We start from the raw sequence: 27,909 nt of genomic DNA, 5'->3' as shown, positions 1-27,909 counted from the left end.
CTGGCTCCTGTGATAGCTGCGCAGCCTGCATTCGCTCCATAAGACGGACACGCGTTTCCCCTTACTTTTTAGGAGGGAAAAAGTGAGTCTTATAGAGCAAAAAGTACTGTGTTTTCCTGAAAATTTTATTGCTTTACCTTTTTTGTAAACCACTTTGAGGCTTTGTTCTTTTTAACCATCAAATTGTATATAAAAGGAAGATTTTACAGCCTGGATCTTTGCTAACCCAAAAACTGTATGAACCTTTTGTAAGGAAACCAAGTACTTTTCTTTTTAAGTCATTTTGAACCTTTTTTTTTCCATTTTCATTTTACTGCCAATATATGGAGACTTGTATGCTGGAACTTCTGGAAACCAAGTAACACACCTGGAAACACAGATGCTAAGCACCTGTGATTTATTCTAGCCTAAGTATTTTGATGCGGAATGTTTGTTTTAAGGTGGATGAGGGCAGACGCAAACCTAACCAAATTTTAAAATGCTTGGAGTGATCACCATTGTGCTTAACTCTGCTACTGGAGAGCAGGGATCTCTCTTCCAATCCTCTCCCTCCAACATTATGTACATTAGAAGTATTATAAATCTGACTGGGAATTTGATGCTGCTTTGTCCCACCACCACCCCAGACATTTAAAATGCAGTCCTGACAGAAACATACCGGGGGGGGGGGTGAGAGGTTAAACTGACTGCTCCCCACTCCCCAAAACATTTGGCCTCTTTCACACCAGGATCTGAAGATATTATTACTTCTCTTTTTTTTCCAAGTAAATTTTTATTGTTTTCCTTACATATTCTTTTCCAACAAACCATATTAATGCCATACATTCCCTTTGACTCTGCCGAGTCGCGACTCCCCTCCCTCCCTGCAGTGTGTATATTTAACCCCTTTCTATCGCGCACATCATTCTCACAATAGTACTATTATACACTGAAGGTATTATGTCAATTCTGCTAGTGTCTTGACCTCTTTACAATTCTCCTTTAAATATTCAATAAATTTACTCCAATTATTTTGGTATCTTTAACTGCGGCTCGTATTTTGTTAGCTAAAAAGTGGAAAACTCAAGAATTACCAACAGTAGAAGAATGGCAGATGAAGATGATGGATTTTATGGAGCTAGCCGATCTAACCGGAAGAGTCCGCGACCAGAAGGAGGAGGAACACCACGGAGAATGGAAGAAATTTAATGATTATTTAGCTAAATTTGTTAAGCTAAAATAACTGGAAATAGCGTCCAGATACTTAATGGGCTTAGGATTGTATTTATGTTAATTGATAAAATAATATGTTTAATACAAGAAGGAGAAGATTTAAAGATGTTTATGTTTAATTCAAAGGGTATTAAAGTTGGGATTTGGAAAACCGTTATAAGGATATGCAATGAAATTCAACTAAGGGGAAACGAGGAAGTCGTTTTACAAAGTAAATAACTGTTATTTTCAATAAGGTTATGATTTATGCTTGTTATGTCTTGTTTGTTTTATGTTTTTGTTTGTCATTGATATTGTAAAAACTAATAAAAAAAAAATTGGGGAAAAAATTATTTTGGTATCTTTGGTCTTCCTGCTCCTGGATCCTCCCTGAGAATTTGGCAAGTTCTGCGTATTCTGTCAACTTCACCTGCCACTCCTGGGTGGTTGGTATGTCTTGTGTTTTCCATCTTTGGGCCAGGAGGGTTCTTGCGATGGCCGTAATGTACACGAACAGATTTGGGTCTCCCATTTTGATTTCCATTCCTATTAAACCTAATAGACACGCTTCCGGAGATATTCTTACTTCTCAATTTGCGCGTCTCTGTTTAAGGCCGTTAATCCTGCCCCCTGCTCTTCCTAGCCGGTTTTATGGTCACAGACAAGCTGCATGTAGCTGGCCCTGACTGTGTCAATAAGCCGAGTCTCTGCACATTCCTCGTCTCTCTGGGAGATTATCGGAGACTGATTGATGTAATGGGGCTTTTCTTTGGTATTCTGAGTTGGCCTTGAGGATTTCCCTCCCTGGTTCCCCAGGAAGACTCCTCTTGTTAACTGATCTGCCTTTGTATACCGTGGATATTTTAAATCTCTGATGATGCAGAACTTCCAAGGGAGTGTCGCAGTTAGTTTCCAGGCAACCGATCGCAATTCAAATAAAAGGGTCTGAAGTCAGCCTGTTTCATAGTGGTGTCAGCATCGCCCTTGAGCCAGTACCACCAACTGGACTCATGCACTTCAGCCCCGACTGGGCTAGGCGAGCTGGGTAGCACTTCCAGAGACCACCTTCTGCACAGGAACAGGTCAAAGTGCCGTGGACTCATAGCTTCGAGTTGTGAGCACCGGATTCACTTCCACAAGTAGACAGTTGTCACACAGCAGAGTATAGCAGAGTATAGCAGAGCATAAACGACTCAGAGAGCAGCTCTGTAGAATATCTTCTTTATTCTGTCTACAACTATAATACAACTATATACAGAGCTAAATGGGTTCTAAGCATAAAGGAATGCTAAACTGCACTGAGTGTCTGCAGCTGCTCTTAGCAGCAACCTTATCTCTACACACAATCTGTAACACTCAGTCTCTCTCTGACACTGACACTGACTGACTGACTGACTTGGTGCAGGAGTAGAATAAGTAGAGAGCAGAACACGCCTCCTTCTCTCTGGAGAATCACCAGACTCATCAGGAGATTCTTGGATATGGGAGGGGTGAAATCTCCTCAAGTGGCTCTCAGCCCTGGGAGAAGGAGCAAGCTTGTTTTCTCCTGATCCGGAGTGTAGGACCCAAACCAGTGGCTTCAACTGACAAGAAAGGAGATTCCGCCTAAACAGCAGGAAGAACTTGTTGACAGTAAGAGCTATTCAAGAGTGTTCAAGAGACCATAGATAGTCATGGCTTCCCTGAAAGAATCCTGGGAGCTGTGGTCTGTTAAGGGTGCTGAGATTTCTTTGTTGTTGTTGTCATGTCCGACTCTTCATGACCCCATGGACCAAAGCACGCCCGGCACTCCTGTCTTCCACTGCCTCCCGCAGTTTGGTCAAACTCATGCTGGTAGCTTCGAGAACACTGTCTCACCATCTTGTCCTCTGTCATCCCCTTCTCCTTGTGCCCTCCATCTTTCCCAACATCAGGGACTTTTCCAGGGAGTCTTCTCTTCTCATGAGGTGGCCAAGTATTGGAGCCTCAGCTTCAGGATCTGTCCTTCCAGTGAGCGCTCAGGGCTGATTTCCTTAGGAATGAATCGGTTTGATTTTCTTGCAGTCCACGGGACTCTCAAGAGTCTCCTCCAGCACCAAAATTCAAAAGATTTCTTAGGAAACCCTTATTTCCCTTACGAGAACTACAATTCCCTGAGTCATCTGGGAAGAGGGACTGATAGTTAAGCCACTCTGGGAATTGCAGCTCTGGGAGGAAAACAGGGGCCTGCTAACAACTCTCGGTACCACAAACTACAACTCCCAGCATTCTGTGGGGGAAGCCATGACTGTTTGAAGTATTATCATAATGTTTCGAATGGATGGTGCAGATGAGGATTCAGCCCCCACCCCCTTCCTGATTCTTTTTATATTAAAAACACCAATAAATTCCAAAAGATAACAAGAGCTCCCCTCTCACCTTTGTTATAAAGAGAGCCATCAAAGTAGTAGCTGCCAGTGTAGAAACCTGTTGCCAGTTCAATGAGGTGCCTTGCCCAGGTATTGCCCGCCCCAGGAAAGCTTGCAAGGGCAACAAACTGCTTGGCCCGAGCCGTTAAAAATCTCCGGTCCATACAGCGGTTATCTGTGAGCAGATCAAAATGAAGGCGTTAGCTAGGAATGGAGGGATCCTGCAGTCACTGGGAGTGAATAAGTGCACAAAACACCAAGTAAATCAAGAGGAGGCTTTGGACATCTCCCTGGAGAGGGAATCCTAAAAGTGAGGGGACAACACCGAAAAGGCCCCGCCTTTCTCTGCTAGTTTCTTTATTATTTTTTCATTCAGGAACCCTATAAAGTGATTTCACAATAAAATTAAAAACGTATTGTTGCATGCACCCCAATCTCTGAGCGGCAAGAGACACCAGGGGTTCTTGCACCTACCAACGGGTTGGTTTATTTGGAATGAAGGCCGATGGAGAGACTACTGCGATGTTCTCTACATGGAGCTACCTTTGAAAATGACCAGGAAACTACAATTAATCCAGAATGTGGCAGCTAGACTGGTGACTGTGAGTGGCCGCCGAGACCATATAACATCGGTCCTGAAAGATTTACATTGGCTCCTAGTACGTTTCCGAGCACAATTCAAAGTATTGGTACTGACCTTTAAAGCCTAAAAAGGCCCCGGGCCCAGCATACCTGAAGGAGTGTTTCCACTCCCATCGTTCAACCCGGACACCGAGGTCCAGCGCCGAGGGCCTTCTGGCAGTTTCCTCCCTGCAAGAAGTGAAGTTACAGGGAACCAGGCAGAGGGCCTTCTTGGTAGTGGCGCCCGCCCTGTGGAATCTGACTTTTCAATGACATCTGAAGGCAGCCCTGTTTAGGGATGTTTTTAATGTTTGGTGTTTTATTGTGCTTTTAATATTCTGTTGGGAGCTGCCCAGAGTGGCTGGGGAAACCCAGCCAGATGGGCGGGGTATACATACATACTACATACATACTGGCGTGCAAGTAACAGTATGCATAGGATTTGCTGCCTGTTATTGGAACTTTGTTCCCCCTGAAATCCGCAGCACTCAAAGCCATTGTGAATGTCTTACGTCCATTTCAACAGAGCCAAAAGGAGATTGATCTGAATGGAACACATAGAAATGCAATGCATGAACAAATCCAGAGAGGGAACTGAGTTAATAGAGTAATAATAAGAAGAAGGGAACGAGAGGGAAATGGAGAAAGGAAGCGGGCAACCGCTTCTTGCAAAAGTCAAACAGCGGTTTCCTGCATCTAACCAAAGGAGCTATCCATCTGATGGAAGCCGGAACTAATTACTATTTCCTTCCAAAGCGAAATTTATATCTTTGGTAATTAAAAGAAATAAAAGGGTGAGGGTTTTTTGTTTTTTTAAAAACAAACAATTGACTCTCTAAGGATTCAGACGGCGGTGGGATGGGGATCTTCCCCAGTCCTACGCAGATGCCAGATGGGTTGAGAAAGGGACCTTCTTCCTGCAAATCACTTCCATACAAAGCAGCCCTCTACCTTGAACTTAAGGGGACATGGGTGGCGCTGTGGGTTAAACCACAGAGCCTAGGACTTGCCGATCAGAAGGTCGGCAGTTCGAATCCCAGCGACAGGGTGAGCTCCCGTTGCTCGGTCCCTGCTCCTGCCAAACTAGCAGTTCAAAAGCACGTCAAAGTGCAAATAGATAAATAGGTACCACTCCAGCGGGAAGGTAAACGGCGTTTCCGTGCGCTGCTCTGGTTCGCCAGAAGCGGCTTAGTCATGCTGGCCACATGACCTGGAAGTTGTACGCCGGCTCCCTCGGCCAATAAAGCACTGCAACCCCAGAGTCGGCCACGACTAGCCCTAATGGTCAGGGGTCCCTTTACCTTACCTTACCTTGAACTTGAGTCTGATAAACGATGAAATACTTGGAGGTGCCGCAGCTCTCGAATTCCTCGCCGCTGCATTTTTGGGAGCAGAGCTGCTCATCTTCCCTCTCGTGCAATGTGAAGAGGGTCGTAGGGAAGCCGCAGTGGCAGGAGGTGGCAGCCAGTGCCGCAAGTGGGTATTCCTGGTGGAAGCAACGGGAGAATAATTTTGTGCAATGCCTTTGAGGAGGAGTGCAGTTAGAATCATAGAACTGTAGAGTTGGAAGGGTCCTGGGGGGGGGTTATCTAGTCCAACCCCCAGAATGGCCAGTGGTGCAGGACGATGGAAGTTGTAGTCCCTCTGGAAGGCCACAGAAAAGGAGAGGAAGTACTAATGATGGAGGAATGAATAACTAAGACGATTGACTATGCCGAAATGGCAAAGACTACCGTGAAAATCCAGGACGAAGATGAAAAAAAGGTTTATACAAGACTGGACTGAATTTATAGAATATCTTAAGGTCCACTTACAGGTAGGTAGCCGTGTTAGTCTGCCGTAGTTGAAACAAAATAATAAAATTCCTTCCAGTAGCACCTTAAAAAGGTAAAGGGACCCCTGACCATTAGGTCCAGTCGTGGCCGACTCTGGGGTTGCGGCACTCATCTCGCTTTATTGGCCGAGGGAGCCGGCGTACAGCTTCCGGGTCATGTGGCCAGCATGACTAAGCCGCTTCTGGCGAACCAGAGCAGCGCACGGAAACGCCGTTTACCTTCCCGCCAGAGTGGTACCTATTTATCTACTTGCACTTTGACGTGCTTTCGAACTGCTAGGTTGGCAGATAGTGTGCATGCACACAAAAGCTCATACCAATAACAAACTTAGTTGGTCTCTAAGGTGCTACTGGAAGGAATTTTTTTTTTTTGTTAAGGTCCACTTTGAAGACTTAAAAGCATTAGCAGGATTGACATAGCATCTATGAAGTAATGTGGATTAGGGTTATCAATGGATTTGTAACTGAATGGAAAACTAAAGATGTGTAAGGTAAAAAGGGGGAGAAATTGGAAACCGGTATGTGTGTCTGTGTGTGTGTGTGTGTGTGTGAAGTCTAGAACAGGGGAGAGCATAGTTTATCTTGCCTGGGCCACATCGGTCCTGTGAAGATCCCTCAATGGGCTGGATTGTGTGCGCACATGAGCGCGCACGCCTGGGTTTTCGGCGTCTGTGCAAATGTGATATTTGGCCCTGCAGAAGTGAGTCCCTGCGCTGCTCCAATTTAGCGCAGTGGGCGAGTGGGCGGCTTGGTTTGGGTGCGGCTCGTGGGCCAGTCAAATGACCTCTGCGGGCCGCTTTCGGCCCATGGGCCTTAGGTTGCTGAACCCTGGTCTAGAAGTGATGAATAAATAAGTAATTTGGATGTTAAATTGCTAAGTTATTGAAAATTAAAAATAAAACATGAAAAAACGAAGGCCACAGCAATATCTGGAGGCCCTCATCGTGTTGGGCTCAGCTGTGGGTGTCCTGGGTTCGAATCTCCACTAAGCTGTGAAACCGAACTGAATAATTTAGGGGTACTTTCCATCTGCTGCTCTAAGACATCCCTACCAATGCATTCCATGTGGGGCTTCCCCTGCAGTTGAACTGAGGCTACAGTTTCTGACAAGAGTGAGACCATATAACACCCCTGTTTAGAGATCAGCAACTACTCTTTTCAGCGCCTGATAAAAACCATTTCGGTTTAGACAAGCTTACATGGAAATGCAGAATGCTTATAGGTGTTTTGATATGTTTTTAGATTATCATTTGTTTTAATTATCTTCTTAGAAATAGTGGCTTTTAACTGTACCGATTATTTGATAATTTTCTTCCTTTTGTAAGCCACTGGGGTTTTTTTAACAATCAAGAGGTATATAAATTTTATGAAAAAAATTAATTATATGTATATTTCACAGGGTTGCTTCCCTGCACATTCCCTACGGATATGTGCAAATTTGTTTGCACGCAATTTCCCCTAATAGATGCAATTTTGAAAGCCATCCCCCATAAGTAATGCATTTTTGGAGGTAATTTTCACAAACGTACACTTTTTGTGTACGCCATCTTCCTTCTTTGCACGCATTCGTTGGCTGGGTAACGAGTTGCAAACATTTGCGGACGTGCAAATTTTGAAGGCGCAGTTGAGTCGATGCGTTTTTGCTCAGAAATGTGGACCAGGCAGGTTTGCATCGCAAATGCAAACCAAATTTCTTTCCCCACTTCTGTGCAGCTAAGTAGAGGATATTCTCATCTCTCCCTTCCCAAAGCAATGGTGTGGAAATTGCTGTTGCCGTCAGGGAGTTATTTACTACAGTCAAGAGTTATACGGCCAGGCTTATGGCACCCCTTTCAAAATCACGGCCCAGTGGCAGTTGGATAATGCGCGAGTTTGTCACCTGGACGAAGGCCGCTTAAAAGCCCATGGAGTACGACATCCGTGCCCTCATTTGAGCCTTAAAGCGCAGAGTTATGAAGGCCGTGGTGAGGCCTGACAGGCAATTTAATACCCAGGAAGGCAGCAAGGCTGGGTTAATCAAAGGGCACGCCACAATGAGTTTGTGTTGCCGCCTCAGAGAGCTGGCTGACAACAGCGGGGCAAGGCCCAAACTGTGTGCCATAAGAAAGCAGAGATAGTCCATGGTGGGGTGTGGGAGACCAGGGTTCAAATCCCCATTTGGCTATGAAGCTCATATTCTCCAAGTCTCTGTGATAGGAATTTTGAGGTCTTAGATATATGGTAATGTTCATAAGTGTACCAACCAAGCACGTACATGGATCAGCACAGGAAGACCAACTTGGAACCATTTTGATTCCTAAACTGAGCAAATGTTTTCTCTACAAAGTCAAAGTGGAAAACCTCCCCATTGTCTCTTTCCTCACAAAACCTGTCTTGAGGGCACATTTAAGATATGAATAAGGTGTGAGCCTGTGACCTGGCCCAGGAACTAAGTATTTATCACTACAAAAGAATGGCTAGGCTCCCCAGGCAATCCAGTCAAGTAACCTGCCAGGCAGGAGATAAACAAGGACAGGAGAAAAACAACATTCAAATTTCTGTGATGTAGGTATGATGTATCTGAGGGGTGGTCTTAGGTTACACCCCTTCTGTGATGTATGTATGATGTTTCTGGGGGTGGTCGTGATCTACAGGGTGGCAATTTCAGAAGTCTTTATAAGGCCTTGCGTGCCATTTTTCTGGGTCCCTCCTCTCTCCTGCAGGTGAGGGGAGCACCCTGTTGCAACAGTTCAATAAAGATCAAGCTTACTAGCTGCTTTGCTTCTCAATATTCTCTGGTGGCCTCTGTTATTCTCTCCTACCAATAGGGAACCTATGTAAGGACTCTATATGGGCTCTTGGATACCCCATAAGGGAAAAGGGCAGATTTTTGTTTACAACATCTCCCAATTTGCCAGGGATAGTCCTGGAATTGCGAAAGCTGCCCCGGTTTTCCTTTTTCTAGTTTTCTTGGAGAACAATAAAAAGCGGTGTGTGTAGGTGCAAAAACAGAGTCCTGTTTCTACTGGGATGGGGTGGGAAGAATACCTGCACCAGAATGAAGGAAACTGTGAAGCTCTTCCTGAAATTTTGAAGGAAAAGGTCACCAATCCGTTTGAAATTTTCAACTGCCATGCTTAGGCAGTTTTGCTTTGTTGTAAATGGAGGCTTACACTGTCTCCTCAGAAGGAAGTCCCACTGTATTCAATGATGCTTGCTCCCAAGTAAACTGGGTCAAGACTGGGCAGCCTTACACGGCAATCCTAAGCATTTTTACTCAGAGCTAAATCCCACTGAGTTCAATAGGATTTGCTGTCTCCTGATCACTCTCACAGTTTCTATTATTTCTTCTCCCCTTGTGATTTATGTTAAAGAGAAATTCAGTCCCAAAATGATCTTCAAGGATGATGTTGGAAGATATGTTGCAGTGGACTTGACAGTACAAGGTGAAAAGCTTTTGATGCTTGGAATCTATGCACCAAATGAGGGCAGGTCAGAATTTTTAAAAAATCTACAGGCCACTCTTATGGACTATTTGGATTACAAAATTGTCTTGATGGGGGATTTGAACGGTGTAGTCTCAACAATGATGGATAGAACCCAAAGGCAAAAACTTACTAATGACGGGAGGCTACCAAAGACGTTTTTTGAGATGGTGGACAATTTTGACCTGATAGACATATGGAGATTGAGGAATCCAATGGAGAAAGATTTTACATTTTTTTCAGATACAAATATATCGTGCAGTCGCCTGGACTATATATGGTTATCTAAAGACTTGACCCCAAGAGTGACTAAATCTGAGATTTGCCCAAGGACTTGTTCTGATCATAATGCGGTATTGACAGAATTAAAATTGTCTCTACAGGGTTCTTTTAGATGGCGGATGAATGATGCTTTACTGATAAATGATTTGATTGTTAATAAAGCTCAAAAGACCCCTGTAATGGTTCTAGGGGTTGCTCATCCGTAAGTTGTCACCACACCTGGCTGGGTTACCTGGGTGAACCCTTTCTGTCCGGACAGCCACCCATCCGTGGCTGTCTCAATCGCTGGCAGAATCCGTCAGTGGGCGTTTCTTGAACTTCTTCCAGCAAAGAAGTTCTTTGACGCCTAGTCTCCTCCTACTCTCCCTGCGTGGAAGTCTTCTGTGCAGGGAGGGTGTGGGCAGCGGAGGACCCGTGCTCTCCCCGCTGGTCTCCGGCGAGGAGTCCTGGAGCCCCCTCGCCGATTCCCCCATCTGCCCCCCTTCTCCACTGGTGCTACGCTGATTTCCTTCCCCAGCAGATGGGCTGCCTCTCTCCCTACTGGGACCCTCTCCGGCATCCCTCTGGAGCCTTCCCTCCGCCTCTGGCTCCGATGGCAGTTCCCTGACAACTCCCAAGGACTATTTTGAGTTGAACCTAAATCCTGCCTCTGAGACTTCTCTCCTTGGGGGTTCCTAAGCTGATGGCTCCCTCCTTTGTATGCAGCCAATCATTGACAGTCTCCTCCTTCTATCTTCAAGATCATGCCCCTTGGGTTCCAATCCTTGGTCACACCAGAGGGCTTGTGACCCAAGCTTAGGACATTGAGACGTAGCATCCTTCATCTCTTGGCTAGCTTACCTTTCCCGTGCAGAAGTCAACGCACCGGTCCACAGACATGTTTCTCATGACCCTGCTCACTGGCAAAGCCAAGGAGATGTTATCCGGCCGGCGAAAGCATCCGCGGAATATGGCGCTGCCGTCTAACCAGGAGAGAAGAGAAAAGTGGAAGGAAGGAAGCATTTAATGGCTGAGCTCCCAAAGTCAAAGGCACAGATGATCCTGCAGGATTCCCAAACTGTGCTGGCAAGTGTCCTTTGAGATTAAGCATTTGAACAGGATTTCTAGGATTTCTGAGACTGATCATCTAGATCAGCCCAGATCATCATTTCTAGGAAAAGAGGTGCTGGAACTCACCATGAACGCCTCCTTTGTTCTCTTATACAGTGGTACCTCAGGTTACATACGCTTCAGGTTACAGACTCCGCTAACCCAGAAATAATACCTTGGGTTAAGAACTTTGCTTCAGGATGAGAACAGAAATCGTGCAGCAGCAGCGTGACAGCAGCGGGAGGCCCCATTAGCTAAAGTGGTGCTTCAGGTTAAGAACAGTTTCAGGTTAAGAACGGACCTCCTGAACGAATTAAGTACTTAACCTGAGGTACCACTGTAATGGCAATGATGCCCACCTCAGAGGTGTGTTTCTGAATAATAATAATAATAATAATAATAATAATAATAATAATAATTTATTCTTTATACCCCGCCCATCTGGCTGGGCTTCCCCAGCCACTCTGGGCGGCTTTCAACAAAATATTAAAATTCAGTAATGCATCAAACATTAAAAAGCTTCTCTAAACAGGGCTGCCTTCAGATGCCTTCTAAAAGTCTGGTAGTTGTTCTCTTTGACATCTGGTGGGAGGGCGTTCCACAGGGCAGGTGCCACTACCAAGAAGGCCCTCTGCCTGGTTCCCTGTAACTTTGCTTCTCACAATGAGGGAACCGCCAGAAGGCCCTCGGCGCTGGACCTCAGTGTCCAGGTAGAATGATGGGGGTGGAATCGCTCCTTCGGATATACTGGACTGAGGCCATTTAGGGCTTTAAAGGCCAGCACCAGCACTTTGAATTGTGCTCAGAAACGTACTGGGAGCCAATGTAGATCTTTCAAGACTGGTGTTATGTGGTCAAGCATTGGGCCCCCACACCCACCACCACAACATATAAAAATATATATTTGAAACCAACCAGGAGACCATGTGACAAAGCCAACCATTTCCTCCCTGACAGAGTTCCCTACCCACCCACTTGTGGGCCATGGGTGGGCAACCTTTAGCTTTGTGTTTCAGGATACCTCTTGGCACTCCCCGTTTCTTCCAACCCGAACAGGACTATGGTGCCCAAGTGCCAGTGTTGGGCAGGGGTGGTCAATGTGCTGTCTTCCAGATGTTGTTGAACTACAACTCCCATCCTCCCTGACTGATGGGAGTTGTGGTCCAAAACATCTAGACTCCCTTTCTTAGGAGCTACAAACCAAGCCACTGCTTCATGAGTTAACCAATCAAACTCTATCAAGGCTTCCTGAAATAATATTTGAATAGTCCTCTTTGCAGATTTAACCCAAATGATGACTCGAACTGGAATGACAGCGCGGATCCAAAATAGATTAGGTTTCATTCAGATGCTACAAATGCAGCTACAAGGTGAATATTTGGGTCACTGCACATCTCTAGAGGGAGATGTGAAAAATCCTATGGGCTACTGGGATGTAAGCAGACACCAAAGGATTGCATCGTAGGTTAATTTCTGGTTTTGTTTTGTTTTTTAAATTACCTAGGATTTATTGATCCACTGATAAGAGAGCTTTTCAATTACCATTTTTCTGGTCTTTTAAAATGTACTAATATGTTGAAAATTGACCCCATTCAGAAAAATAATAATAATTAAAGCTCACAAATCTAGAATATTGGTTCTGTAAAGTATGGCAAATAGCTTTCTTCAAATGAGAGATCAAAGAAAGTCGGACAGTTTTTGGCACTCTGGCATCTGTTGATTTTTTAAATAGCCAGGAATCTGGTAGAACAGTTCCAACGCCATATAAAATGGTTTGGTCTTTTAAAAGGGGAAATAGGATCAACTGAAGAAGGGTTAGATGAATTAAAGAAAATGGAATGTGGATCTGATTCACTGAGTCATTTTGATTTTGATTCTGCTATAGATTTTGGAGCATCTTAAAAAGCAGAGACATCACCTTGCCGACCAATGTCCGTATAGTTAAAGCTATGGTTTCCCCAGTAGTGATGTATGGAAGTGAGAGCTGGACCATAAAGAAGGCCAATCGCTGAAGAATTGATGCTTTTGAATTCTGGTGCTGGAGGAGACTCTTGAGTCCCATGGACTGCAAGAAGATCAAACCTATCCATTCTGAAGGACATCAGCCCTGAGTGCTCACTGGAAGGACAGATCGTGAAGCTGAGGCTTCAGTACTTTGGCCACCTCATGAGAAGAGAAGACTCCCTGGAAAAGACCCTGATGTTGGGAAAGATGGAGGGCACAAGGCGAAGGGGATGACAGAGGATGAGATGGTTGGACAGTGTTCTTGAAGCTACCGGCATCAGTTTGACCAAACTACAGGAGGCAGTGGAAGACAGGAGTGCCTGGCATGCTCTGGTCCATGGGGTCACGAAGAGTCAGACACGACTAAACGACTAAACATCATCATCATCATCAACAACAACAACAACATAGATTTTGGAATGCAGTTTCTCTGCGTCCTGTATATCTTGAGATATCTTCCCCAAACTTAGTATGAGGGTTGATGAGGGGGGCAGTAATCTCTGTTGCTGTTTGGACATTGGCTGACATTTTGAATCAAAATGGTGGACCAAAACATGGTGGAGTTTGAGGTGATTTCATCCGTTTTTTGACATAGGTTTTGCCACCTCTTGAGATATTGTCACCAAACTTAACACAAGATTTCCTGAGGTGAGATGGCAGGCTTTGTGACTGTCTGGACAACAGACACCATTTTGAATCAAGACTGTGATCCAAAACATCCTTTTGGCGTTAACTGCCCACAAGGTTTCAACCACCTCTTGAGACATCAACAGAGTCAACATGATGGTTCCAGAGGTGAGGATGAGGATCTGTGTTGATGTTTGGATACCAGGCGCTATTTTGACTCAAGATGGCAGACCGAAATGTGGCTTTGACATGACTTTACTCCATTTTTGGTGTGGTGGAACTCACAAATTACACGATCCACTTAAAAACACAATATTTTTTAGTTTCTAAAAAATCCTGGGCAGCTCCAGGCATAGGAGAGAGAAGAAGAAAAAGAATGATGTGAAAGAAAAATTAGTATTATCTACTATAAATTTTTGGAAAGCGTTTTGTCCATCTGTTCTCTTTAGGTTTGGCTGCTTCTCAAGTTATCATTGCCAAACTTAGCACAAAGCTTCCCAAGGTGGGGACGGCAGTCATAATCGATGTTTGGACGCCAGGAGTCATTTTGAAACAAGTTGATAGCTTGAAACATTTCTTTGGCATGGCTTCATCCATTTGGGGGCATAGGTTCAGTCGCCACTGAAAGCATGGAATTGTAGAGTCGAACAGCTCCGACACTCAGAATGTTCTTCCTAATGTTCTGAGAAGCTTTGCTTCAACTTCCATGTGACAGCTTTTCAGATATTTGAAGATGGCTGTCATATCTCCTCACAGTCTCCTCTTTTCCAGGCTAAACATGACAGGACGCGCTGTGGGTTAAACCACTGAGCCTAGGACTTGCCGATCAGAAAGTCAGCGGTTCAAATCCCCGAGACGGGGTGAGCTCCCGTTGCTCGGTCCCAGCTCCTGCCAACCTAGCAGTTCGAAAGCACGTCAAAGTGCAAGTAGATAAATAGGTACTGCTCTGGCAGGAAGATAAACGGTGTTTCCGTGCACTGCTCTGGTTCGCCAGAAGCGGCTTAGTCATGCTGGCCACATGACCCGGAAGCTGTACGCTGGCTCCCTCGGCCAATAAAGCGAGATGAGCGCCGCAACCCCAGAGTCGGTCACGACTGGACCTAATGGTCAGGGGTCCCTTTACCTTACCTTTATCATATCTTCTCGCAGTCTCCTCTTTTCTAGGCTAAACATGCCCAGCTCCTTCAGCCATTCCTCATAAGGCTTGGCTTCCAGGCCCTTGATCATCTTGGTTGCTCACCTCTGCACACTCGCCAACTTGTCAACATCCTTCTTAGATTGTGGTGCCCAGAACACCAGGAACACCAGATAGTGCCTGACCAAGGCAGAATAGCGATATCATCATCAGACTTGGCGCAAGCATTCCCAAGCTGGAGGCAATGGACTTTGTCAATATTTGGGTGCCATTTTGAATCAAGATGGCGGACCAAAACGTGAGTTTGGCTTGACTTCACCCGTCCTTTTGGCATAGGTTTGGCCAACTCTCAATATATCATCACCAAACTGGGTATGGAGGTGGGGTGAAGGTATTTGTTTTTTTATTATTATTATTCTTTATTGAATTTCTATACTGCCCTTCATTTGAGGATCACAGGGTGGTTTACAATATAAAAACACAAGGATACAAAACATGGTTAAAAAAACCCCAAATATAATACCCCCCCCCCAGTTTAATTAATTGTTTAATTAAAGGCCTGGGAGAAGAGTACTGTTTTTGCCTGTTGCCTAAAGATTTGTAATGAAGGTGTCTGAGGAGTCTTCCTGAGGAGGTCATTCCACAAGCAGAGAGTCACTGCAGAAAAGTTTGGGTTCTGGGTGCTGCTTTGATTTAAGACAACGGAAAAATGAGTCTGTGGCATGACTTCACTCATTTTTTTGGTGTGATGGTCAAAACTCACAAATGACACTATTTGGTTTTTTAAAAACACACACAATATTTTGGGGTTTCTACTGATTTCTGGGCTGCAACAGGCACTCCTGAAATACTGTTCAAAGGCTACCTTTGAAGGTGACTCGGAAACTACAACTAATCCAGAATGCAGCAGCTGGGAGTGGCCGCCGAGACCTTATAATAGTAGTCCTAAAAGCACAATTCAAAGTGTTGGTGCTGACCTTTAAAGCCCTCAATGGCCTCAGCCCAGTATACCCGAAGGAGCATCTCCAGCCCCATCGTTCAGCCCTGACACTGAGGTCCAGCACGGAGGGCCTTCTGGCAGTTCCCTTGCTGCGAGAAGCCAAGTTAGAGGGAACCAGGCAGAGGGCCTTCTCGGTAGTGGCACCCGCCCTGTGGAACGCCCTCCCACCAGATGTCAGGGAGATAAAGAATTACACAACTTTTAGAAAACATCTGTTCAGGGAAGTTTTTTATGTCTGACATATATATATTGCTGGAAGCCGCTCAGAGTGGCTCGGGAAACCCAGCCAGATGGGTGGGGTATAAACAATAAAATTATTATAATCATCATCATTATCATCATAGTTAATGGGGGATTTAAATTATTTTTATATTTAAAGCAATGTTAATTTTAGTATAGAAAATAACTAAATATAATGAAGAAAAAACCGACCCCCTTCCAATTTATTTGTCCAAGTTCTTTAACAGCGCTATAAGCCATGAAGCCAATGGAAACTCTTATTCCTGTCATTTGGAAAATTGCATCTGTCACCAACATCCGGAATATTTCTAAGCAAGCTGCCATAGCTCCCGTTTCGCCGCTTTTATGCCAAACCACAGCTCTCTAATATTGATCTCTCCCTCTTTAGCTCTCTCTCTCTCTCTCGAGGGAATTCTACAGTTCTCACGGACCCTGCACAAATCAAAAGCTAAAATTAATCTCTCGTGGCCACTGGCCACCAATCGTTAACAGTCACTAAGGTTAGAGCCAATGGGCCCCTCTTTCGATTTTTGAATTTGAAAAGCACTAGTGTGTGTGTGTGTGTGTGTTGAGAGTATCACAACAACACTTGTTGTTGGTTACCTGAACCAGTGGGGGGTCGATAGATAGAAAGACAACTTATTCCTCAAGCATCAACCCCTGTAACTGTACAGTAAGACTGCAACTTCTGAATGCCTTATGCTTCCAGGGGTTGCACTTAAAGGCAAAATCATGCAAACTCAGAATGATCCCCCAAACTACCACCACTGTCAGAGATCTCATGAAACTGGGGGTGCAAAACGCAGGGGCTTTTGTTGCAAAACGCTGCAAAGAGTTGCTGTTAGATCTGATGGCTTCATTCTTCTACATTTTTTCTGCATTCCAAAATCTTAGTAATTTCCATTGTATTCCATTCAGATATAATAATCCCTTATATGACAGCTACAATATTGTGGTTTCGTTCGTGTTGTTATGTCAGGTAATTTATAAAGTTTCAAGTGAGGAACTCTGTAATCCTTATTCTCTCCTGCACATGACAAGTTCCCCCCCCCCCCATGATGTTTTCCCATCTATATATGGTGTTTTATCCTTCCTTCCTACAACTTTTGATGGTTCCCACCATGCCTTGGGAGAAGTGGTTATCTCAGTTTCCAAAAGTCGCTGCATCACTTCATCCCGTGATTTGGCTTCCAGTAAACAAGCCATGGTGCTGGAGGAGACTCTTGAGAGTCCCATGGACTGCAAGAAGAACAAACCGATCCATTCTGAAGGAAATCAGCCCTGAGTGCTCACTGGAAGGACAGATCGTGAAGCTGAGGCTCCAATACTTTGGTCACCTCATGAGAAGAGAAGACTCCCTGGAAAAGACCCTGATGTTGGGAAAGATGGAGGGCACAAGGAGAAGGGGACGACAGAGGACGAGATGGTTGGATAGTGTCTTCGAAGCTACAAACATGAGTCTGACCAAACTGCGGGAGGCAATGGAAGACAGAAGTGCCTGGCGTGCTCTGGTCCATGGGGTCACGAAGAGTCGGACACAACTAAATGACTAAACAACAACAACAAGCAAGCCATCTTCGCCATTTCTCCAGCCTAGGAAGAACGGTCTGAATCCAGACTGCAAATAGTTAATCCGAAAGCTTCTATTCCCACGGCTGGTAGACTCCTTTCTTCCCTGCCACTGATTTATGGCCAATTGTCCTTATCTCAAACACACTCCTTTATGAATAACGGAGGTTTGGGAGGACTTTGCTGCATATTTTCAAAGCATAGCGTTCCCCCCCTCCCTCTCAGTTCCTTTCTTTCACGCACGCAGTTCCAGTTTTGCTAAATTCCAAATTTACATTCCAGTTTCTTCCTTTCTCACTTGTACATGTAGAATTCATTCCAGGGAGGGTTGCCATATCATAAACGTAGAGAAAAACCGCACCGTCTCTTTCACCGAATGAAATTCCCTCTCAATCCAAACCTTTTAAATCCTTGTAGCTGAGTTAGTTTTCTCAGTTTCTCATCTCTAGCACGCGCCTGTAGTTTACTCCAGTTAAAAAACCCCAATTAGCAGGATCGACGGTGCTTCCAAGAATGGGATTGGAGGGTTGCTGCAGCCGGAGTGCTCCATGCACCCAGTGCCTTTGCCTGCCCTCACATTACATGGGGAAGCGAGTACCAGACCGCCAGGCAAACTGTGGGTGAGAGCCAGGTTCCTCTTTCCACCAAAGGGGAATGCAGAAAATGCCATTCCCCCATCATTTTCTGATTAGCGCTCTGTCTCTCTCTCTGTCTCTCTGTCTCTCTGTCTCTCTGTCTCTCTCTCTCTCTCTCTCTCTCTCTGGTGTTGGAAAAGGCGCTCATCCCCTGGCGCACAGGAAGTAGGAAAGGCACTGCGAAAACACTTTATAGCCTTTTCCTTCGCAGGCTTGCTATGGACAATTGTGCTTCCTCCTGCAGGTTGCCAGCTTGATCTCGCTGCCCCACGGCCCACCAAGGTTCCCCCGTAATCTCTTCCCTTCCCCTGCCTGCCTGTATTCTCCTCTCTGCTTTTGACATTTAAGCACCAGCTAATGAGCCACCCGGCCCACCTTCTTAACTACAGAAGACAGGGAGGAACGCAATGAATGCAAAATTAGAGGCGAGATGCAGAAAAGCCTTTGAGAGCAGGGAAGAGATCAAAAGCCCATTTCAAACTCATTAAGGCAGCTCAAGCACCTAGGCCTTCCTTTCCCTGCATTGCACTCAATTGGTCGGCTGAGAGTGCTCTGGGAGGGATTCCTTCCCTCCCACAAACACCTTCACGTTTTCCAGTCCCGACTATCCAAGGCTGTAGATCGCCAGTGTTCACAAATGCACCTCAAGCGTTGGATTTGAGATCATGGCGCAGCATCCAAAGGACCTCAGCTTTGGTTTTGAATCCCAAGCTTTCTTGTTGTTGTTGTTTAGTCGTTTAGTCATGTCCGACTCTTCGTAACCCCATGGACCAGAGCACGCCAGGCACTCCTGTCTTCCACTGCCTCCCGCAGTTTGGTCAAACTCATGCTGGTAGCTTCGAGAACACTGTCCAACCATCTCGTCCTCTGTCGTCCCCTTCTCCTTGTGCCCTCCATCTTTCCCAACATCAGGGTCTTTTCCAGGGAGTCTTCTCTTCTCATGAGGTGGCCAAATATTGGAGCCTCAGCTTCAGGATCTGTCCTTCCAGTGAGCACTCAGGGCTGATTTCCTTCAGAATGGAGAGGTTTGATCTTCTTGCAGTCCATGGGACTCTCAAGAGTCTCCTCCAGCACCATAATTCAAAAGCATTAAATCTTTGGCGATCAGCCTTCTTTATGGTCCAGCTCTCACTTCCATGGGAAAACCATAGCTTTAACTATATGGACCTTTGTTGGCAAGGTGATGTCTCTGCTTTTTAAGATGCTGTCTAGGTTTGTCATTGCTTTTCCTTGTGAAAATAAGAACACAGAGCCAGCTGGATCAGGCCCATCAAGTGGCCAGCCTGGTGCGTGTAGGAAACTAGCAAGCAGGATCCAGGCACAAGAGTTCTCTTCTTGCCTATGATTTACAGCAACTGTTAATCAGAAGCTTAACTGTCTCCAACCAGGGAGGCAGAACATAGAGCCATCACAATGCACTCCTGGGGGAGCAAGTTCCATAGTTTAACTACAGCCTAGTAACGGTAAGGTAAGCAATGCGGGTGGCACTGTGGTCTAAAACAATGACCCTCTTGGGCTTGCCAATCAGAAGGTTGGCGGTTTGAATCCCCATGACAGGGTGAGCTCCTGTTGCTCTGCCTCAGCTCCTGCCAACCTAGCAGTCCGAAAGCACACCAGTGCAAGTAGATAAATAGGTACCCCTGCGGCTGGTAAGTAAACAGTGTTTCCGTGCACTCTGGTTTCCATCACGGTGTTCTGTTGTGCCAGAAGCAGTTTAGTCTTGCTGGCCACATGACCTGGAAAGCTGTCTGTGGACAAACATCAGCTCCCTTGGCCTGAAAGTGAGATGAGCGCGGCAACCCCATAGTCGCCTTGACTGGACTTAACCATCATGGGGTCCTTTACATTTTTTTTTAACAGTCTGGTAAAATTACCAGGGGATGTGAGTGGTGCTGTGGGTTAAACTACAGAGCCTAGGACTTGCTGATCAGAAGGTCGGCGTTCAACTCCCCGCAACGGGGTGAGCTCCTGTTGCTCAGTCCCTGCTCCTGCCAACCTAGCAGTTCGAAAGCATGTCAAAGTGCAAGTAGATAAATAGGTACCACTCTGGCGGGAAGGTAAACGGCGTTTCTGTGCACTGCTCTGGTTTGCCAGAAGCGGCTTAGTCATGCTGGCCACATGACCCGGAAGCTGTACGCCGGCTCCCTCGTCCAATAAAGCGAGATGAGCGCCGCAACCCCAGAGTCGGCCACGACTGGACCTAATGGTCAGGGGTCCCTTTACCTTTACCTTAAAAATACCAGAGGGTATGTAGCTTCAGCTGTAGTGAGGGTACAGGGTGGAAGGTCTAGTGCAGGGGTCAGCAAACTTACTGCACCTCGGGCTGGTGTCTCCAGCGCAGATTGCACGACGGGCCAGAGGGTGGGGAAGCGCATGCCCATACGCATGTGCACACACTATTTCCGGCGCACTTCCGGGTCGGAGGAGCACCGGAAATAGTTTGTTCGCATGTGCACGGGCCTCCTCCGACCCAGACGTGCACCGGAAATAACGTTTGTGCATGCGCAAATAATGCAAAAGCTATTTCCGGTGCTCCTCTGACCCAAAAGTGGGCAGCCGTGCAGCGCAGCGCCAGTGAGAGCGGGTGGTGGCAGCAAGCAATGGGGGTTGCCGCGGGCCGGATAAACAAGTCCCGCGGGCCTTAGTTTGGGGACCCATGGTCTAGTGTTCTGCAAGACACCCCTGACCATTAGGTCCAGTCGTGGCCAACTCTGGGGTTGCGGTGCTCATCTCACTTTATTGGCCGAGGGAGCCGGCGTACAGCTTCCAGGTCATGTGGCCAGCATGACTAAGCCACTTCTGGCGAACCAGAGCAGGACACGGAAACGCCGTTTACCTTCCTGCCAGAGTGGTACCTATTTATCTACTTGCACTTTGACGTGCTTTCGAACTGCTAGGATGGCATGAGCAGGGACCAAGCAACGGGAGCTCACCCGTCGTAGGGATTCGAACCGCCGACCTTCTGATTGGCAAGTCCTAGGCTCTGTGGTGTAACCCACAGCGCCACCTGCGTCCCACAGCTCCACCTGCACATCCCTAATAGCCAACAGCATCAGAGTTACTTCCCTCGAACTATTAGGACACGTTGATCTCAATGCCATCAGCCCCAGGCTCTGCTCCCTTGGGCCACCCTAGTTCTCGAACCCAAACAAGTCAATACTTACACCTCCTTGCAGACTCTTGGGCCAACTCCAGGCGGTAGATTGAGAGTCGGTTCACCCCACCACAAATGTTGTTCTTTTCTCCCTTACACTCCATGTTGCATTCCGAATCACTGACGTTCGCCGCTTGGATCTTGTGGCCACAATAGCATTCGGCCCCAAACTCTAGGCCTGCGAAGAGGTAACCCCTGGAAAGGAGAGAGAGAGAGAGCATTTTGTTTGGAGGTTTGGTGGTGGTAGCGGCAGCCTGTGTTCAGATTCAGTGGCTGGACTTGGCTACCCGAAAGCTGAACGTTTGTGCAGCTGTCCTTGGTGCTGAACGGCACCTTCCGAAATCTCATGCTGCGCAGCCCACCTAGAAATTGGCCTTTGCAGATAAAGGATGTCCTCCTTTTTATAATATGCTGAGATAAAACAGCTGCTTAGTCTTAAAAGAGAACAAAGTCAGAAGGAAGGAAAGATGAGAAAAGGAGAAAGCTAAAGAAAGAGAAAGTGAGAAAAAAGGAAAAGAAAGAGGGGGAAAAAACAAAGAAGAAAAATAAAAGGACTTCTGGCTCTCTTTGCTGCCGCTACATATGATATTCATTCCTTAAGATCCAACCATTCTATCTGCTATAAGCCAGTATTTTTCCAATCTTCACATACAGATATTACAAGTTCATTTTCTCTTTTCACGTGCAAAAAGTCCATAAGAAATGTCCTATCCTTAACAAACGTCACTAATGACTTTCCTCCAATTAAACACGTTAACGTTCCCATCTCAGCCACGGCCAAGAGCTTTATCAGCTGTTCTTTGAACATGGCTAAGCCATCTTTGTGCAGATAGCAATCAGGCAAGGGGTGCTTCCACCATAACTGCCTCACCACGGAAAGGCTGCCTGCACACGGAAGTTGGGAACTGCTTTCTATGCGCAGGGAGCAGGGCTGGCCCACCTGTGGGGGTTGGTGAAGCCTTCGCCCCAGGTATTAAGCTCCTGGTAGCTGGGAGGGGTAGCAGATCCAGCCTCTGAGTAGCTTGGCACTCACTGCCTCTTGGACTTGTGGGCTGTCTCCTCCTCCGCCACCTGCCCTTCTCAGCCTCCTTTTTCTCCTCTCCTAGTGCTCCAGGGCTTCCCTGGCCCGTCCTCAGTCTCCTTGGGCAGCAGCAGGAGGAGGAGCTGGCCGTGGCAGTGCGGGACTTGTGGAAGAGGAAATTGTGCAGGGTGTTATTTTCAGTTTTGCCTCAGGTGGCAAAATGCCCTGGGCCGGCCCTGACCGGGAGTTGTGTATCAATGTTGCTTTTTATGGGGGAACACATTCTACGGTCCCCGGAGGCCTTTGCCTCACAAAATTCCTTCCCTTCCCTCTTTTTCTTTCCCCTCTTTTCTTCTCCTTTTCAAAAACATTGTACGCTTCCGAATGCGGCGCTGCGTCTTCTTAAGTTTCGTGGGACAACCTAAAAATTTCTCTCGCTCACACCGGGAAGATTCCCCTGTAATCCGAGGCGGTCCTGACCACTGAAGATTGGGATCGCTGAATTTTGATTCAGATTTGGGGGTCTGAATCTGGTTAAATCAGGTCCGTACTGATCCAGACTGAATCAGGACCCTATCTGAACCTGTGATCCTAATAGGCATAGAGCATTATATGTATAATAATGAAGATAATACGCAATAATTGTTTGTATTTTTAGTGAACCAGATGGGGACGCTCTTGTTGAGATTAAGCAGCAAGACAGGGATTTGGGGGCGGGGTGGGTTGAACCCTGTCCTCAATATCAAGTATATTTAGGAAATTCCATCCTTAGTGACATATTCCCCATCCCTAGTACTACTACTACTACTACTACTACTAATAATAATAATAATAATAATAATAATTTATTTACAGCCCGCCCATCTGACTGGGTTTCCCCAACCATTCTGGGCGGCTTCCAACAAAGTATTAAAGTACAGTAGTCTGTTAAACATTAAGAGCTTCCCTAAACAGGGCTGCCTTCAGATGTCTTCTAAAAGTCTGGTAGTTGTTGTTCTCTTTGACATCTGGTGGGAAGGCGTTCCACAGGGCGGGTGCCACCACCGAGAAGGCCCTCTGCCTGGTTCCCTGTAACTTGGCTTCTTGCAGCGAGGGAACTGCCAGAAGGCCCTCGGCGCTAGACCTCAGTGTCCGGGCAGAACGATGGGGGTGGAGACGCTCCTTCAGGTATACAGGACCGAGGCCGTTTAGGGCTTTAAAGGTCAGCACCAACACTTTGAATTGTGCTCGGAAATGTACTGGGAGCCAAAGGAAGGAAGACACCTGGCCAGTTAGAGAGCTGGGCTGTGGGCCATTGCCTGCCTCAGTTTCCGAGAGTGCTCCTCCTGCTGTTCCCTAGGCCTCAGAGCCTGCTGTGTTTGGGGAGACAGGGGACCCTCTGGTGATGGGCCCTGCTGCTCTGGTTCCTGTGCACTGACCTCAACCCCCTTGCCATCCTCCATCATCCTTGAGTGTCCCATTATACCAACTAAGGCTGGGAGGAGGAGACTGGCCTGTGCCATGGTCCAGCAACAGATACCAGACAGATACCAGATCTCCTATACATCCAGTGTCCTCGCTACAGTCCTGCTGGAAATTGGTCCTCTGAAGATGCTATTTGCATTGCAGGGAAAGCTCCCGTTGTCATGGACACAAATAGCAGCTGGGGGGGGGACTGTGTTCACTGGGAAAATAACAAGAGGGGAGTGTTGAAAACCTTCTCCCCCATCACATGGCTGTTTCAATCTGTATCCCCCATCTGCAGGTCCTTTCTCAAAATCTTGGGCTGGGGTATTGTTTAGGGGTTCGGGGGATGCTGTTAATTTTTGGTATCTTTATTTTGAATCCTACGATTTATGTTGAAATTGTTCAAATTGGTTGTGTACTTTTTAAATGTTTTGTTTATGACTACAGTGGTACCTCGGGTTACCTACGCTTCAGGTTCCATATGCTTCAGGTTACATACACTTCAGGTTACAGACTCCACTAACCCAGAAATAGTGCTTCAGGTTAAGAACTTTGCTTCAGGATAAGAACAGAAATTGTACTCCAGTGGTGTGGTAGCGACAGGAGGCCCCATTAGCTAAAGTGGTGTTTCTGGTTGAGAACAGTTTCATGTTAAGAACGGACCTCCAGAAGTACTTAACCCAAGGTACCACTGTATTTTTGTTATGTTTGTAGTTATGTATTTCTTTTACATGTTGTAAGACGCTTTTAACTTTGGAAAGGTGGCACAGAAATAAAATTATGGGTGGACGTTCACAGCTAAGTCATTCTCAATTTCCCTACTGAGCCCAAATCTTTGAGACCCTCAAAGACCTGACTGTGAAACAGTTTAGCACAAAACAAAATGATGAGCCAAGACCATCCCTCAACCTGGCCTACCTCACTGGGTTGTTGTGAGGAGAAAAATGGGTGTGTGGTGGGGAGAAGAAAACCATGTACGATAGCCCTAAAATCTCTGGAGCAAGGCAAAGAAAAACAATCCACGATAATTAATTCATATTTGAAATGGAATTGTCTTGGGCCAAATGTCCATTGGGCCAATTTCCTGTTGCAGTTCTTTCTGCACAGATGTCGTTCTGTGCAAAGAAGCAATTTGGGTTGCTTCTTGGCACTCGGCGCTGAATGATTTACTCAAAGCGAGCAGGAGGAAGCATCACTTTTCAAGAGAAAAAAATCTCCACGTGCCTTATAGATCATAGAGTGGGACACAAACACATTACTTAAAGGCTAGGCAGGTTGGGGAAGCCAATATGATGTGTGTTCAGCAATTGAAGCGATAAGTAAAAGAGACCCAGCAGGTACTAGTGATATGGGTAGCTGCTGGTCTAGAAAAAACAAGGCGGAAAAGGCTCCAGAGATGTTTTCTTTTAACCCAGAATCCCACATCTGAGAAGTTAGCTACATCCTCACTCACATTTCTCCACACCAGGGAAGCAGGTCCTTTGCCACTCCTGGTGTCATTGGACTCCAGTTTCCCTCCTCCCTCGCCATTTGCCAATCAATCTTTGGCCTATGCTTCTGCAGAATGAGATTTTAGGGAAAGCAGACCCTAACCATGTTGCTGCCACTGGCTAAACTCTCTCTTGGTACCCCAAGCTGGTGTGAAAGGTCCACAGAGACCACGTTCCCATCAAAAGTTTAAAGCACTATAGACTTTATGGACTAGATAACCCTTGGCGTCCCTTCCAACTCTACAGTTCCATGATTCTGTGATTCTGGGAGATGATTTATAATGAAATGAAAAAGGTATTTAAATATACCTTCCTGAAGAAACCAGAGGCCTTTCTCCTGGGCATGGTCAGCCAATTGGTGCCAAACAAGGATAGAACTTTCTTTATGTATGCAACAACAGCAGCAAGAATACTCATCGCAAAGTATTGGAAGACACAAGATCTACCCACCCGGGAAGAATGGCAGATGAAGTTGATGGACTACATGGAACTGGCGGAAATGACTGGCAGAATCCGAGACCAGGGAGAAGAGTCGGTAGAAGAAGAATGGAAGAATTTAAAGACTATTTACAGAAACATTGTAAAATTAAGGAATGTTAGAAGGATGCTGGAATGAAGATAGGTGGTCATAGCAGTAATGTTACAGAATTAAGTAAAACTGGACTATGAATAGGTGAGAATGTAAAGATACAATATATTAAGATAAATTATTAAGATAAAAGTAAAAATGGAAAGGATTTGCTGAAACAATTCATTGAATTAGAATACAAAATAGGGAGGTGTGAGGAGGTCAGGGAAACAACCAAATGAAAGATAAGATATGGAAAGATCGATTTATTTTTAATTGTTTTTATTTTTATTTTTCTTTGTATTTTGTATTTTCTGTTTTTTTTTACTTATATTTTTGTAATTCTTTGAAACTAATAAATATTTTTTTTTTTTTAAAAAAAGAGAGATTCTGTGAATACTAGTCATGGCTTCCCCCAGAGAAGTCCGGGAGCTGTCATTTGCTAAAGATGCTGATATTTGCTGTTTCCCTCCCAGAACTACAATTTCAAGAGTTCCCTGTGGAGAGGAATTGGTTGTTAAACCATTCCGGGAATTACAGCTCTCTGAGGGGAACAGGGGTCTGCTAAAAACTCTCAGCTCCCAGGGTTCTCTGGAGGATGTCGTGACTGTTTAAAGTAGCATCATGGTGTAAATATGGCCTCTTTTGATCCTTATCTCCCAACTGAGCCTTGCATGAGACCTTTGCTCCTTCAGTTGTTAGAAGACCCCTCTTCCCCTCCCTGAGCTACAATTCCCAGAGTTCCCTGGGGAGGGAGACGGACTCGCCCCAGGAAGCATAGCTCTGCGAGAAGAACAGGGTCCTCCTGATAACTCAATGAAAGCCACAGCTCCCAGAATTCTCTGGGGGAAGAAGTCATGACTTAAAATGGTCCCCTGCTCTTTTTCCACAGCTACTGCAGGTTCCTCTTGCCAGAGTTTCTAGGCTCCCCGTCTTGTCGAGAGAAGGCCATTCCACTGCAAATGAGGCCTTGCCTCCCCCCCCCCCCGTGTGGAAAAAAAAATCGATCTTTCGAAATTATCGGGAGGCGGTGTGGGAGGAAGAAAAACAACCACGGGGAAAGAGTCGAGCCTTCGGAGCTGACAGGAGAGAAATACATTTGATGCCTTGGAATTAATGAAGTCCCAGCTCTCTCGCGCCACCCTACCGTTCGGCGCAGTTGTCTTGGCAACGGAACAATGTCATTTTTTTGTAGTCAAAGAAGGACACTCCGCGCAGGGCTCTCCGGTGGGTGTTGTCAACGTAACAGCCGATGTATTTTGCTGTGAAAGGGAGACAGGTGTTAAAAGGAGCTGTTCTTAATTTTAATTTAATTTCCCACTACTGGTGTCACCGGTCCTTGTTGAGGGACACCACAAACAAGCAAAATCATTCTTTATGCTTCACATTTTTTTATTCAAGGAAATCAGGGCATTGTCCCTCCTCATGCACGTCAGAAGAACATGCTGGATCAGGCCAATCCTGTTCTCACAGTGGCCAACAAGGTGCCCCAAAGCAAAACCAGCAAGAGCATTGGCTCCCAGTACGTTTCCGAGCACAATTCAAAGTGTTGGTGTTGACCTTTAAAGCCCTAAACGGCCTCGGTCCAGTATATCTGAAGGAGCGTCTCCACCCCCATTGTTCATCCAGTGCCGAGGACCTTCTAGCGGTTCCCTCATTGCAAGAAGTGGGGTTACAGGGAACCAGACAGAGGGCCTTCTTGGTAGTGGTGCCCACCCTGTGAAACACCTTCCCTTCAGATGTGAAGGAAATAAGCAGCTATCCTATCTTTAAAAGACATCTGAAGGCAGCCCTGTTCAGGGAAGTTTTTAAAATTTAACACTGTATTGTTTTTAACACTTGATTGGGAGCCGCCCAGAGTGGCTGGGGAAACTCAGCCAGATGGGCGGGGTATAAATTATTATTATTATTATTATTATTATTATTATTATTATTATTATTATTAGAGTCATCTCCTCTCCCAGGCTTTCCAGTAACTGGGATTCAGTAGCCCTGCTGCCTCCAGCTGTGGAAGCAGAGCAGAGACTTGGTAATGGACTGGACAAGAGCCGTTTGACACGTGTCGTACAGACACCAAGTCCTTTCCGCAGCCATTTTTTGCTGCCGCCTCAACCTTCCACTTTTGCTAAGCCCCTCAGAGCCTTAAAAGACA

At 46.0% G+C, this 27,909-nt stretch overlaps 1 protein-coding gene across 1 annotated transcript in view; it reads right to left on the bottom strand.

Moving 5' to 3' along the window:
- Nucleotides 1-27,909, bottom strand: part of WSCD2 (WSC domain containing 2) — an 82,794-nt gene that overhangs the window by 12,254 nt on the left and 42,631 nt on the right. Inside the window, exons 3-7 of the mRNA XM_081923246.1 lie at nt 26,905-27,019; nt 21,243-21,427; nt 10,620-10,741; nt 5,511-5,685; nt 3,589-3,753 (exon numbers count right to left, since the gene is read on the bottom strand). Of these exons, the coding sequence (XP_081779372.1) occupies nt 3,589-3,753; nt 5,511-5,685; nt 10,620-10,741; nt 21,243-21,427; nt 26,905-27,019 (762 nt within the window). The remainder of the gene's footprint in view (nt 1-3,588; nt 3,754-5,510; nt 5,686-10,619; nt 10,742-21,242; nt 21,428-26,904; nt 27,020-27,909) is intronic.

The sequence above is a fragment of the Podarcis melisellensis genome (assembly GCF_964234715.1).
Source record: "Podarcis melisellensis genome assembly, chromosome: 8".
NCBI lineage: Eukaryota > Metazoa > Chordata > Lepidosauria > Squamata > Lacertidae > Podarcis > Podarcis melisellensis.
Note: the sequence above shows the minus strand (reverse complement) of the source record. Positions and strands in the feature narration are given on the sequence as shown.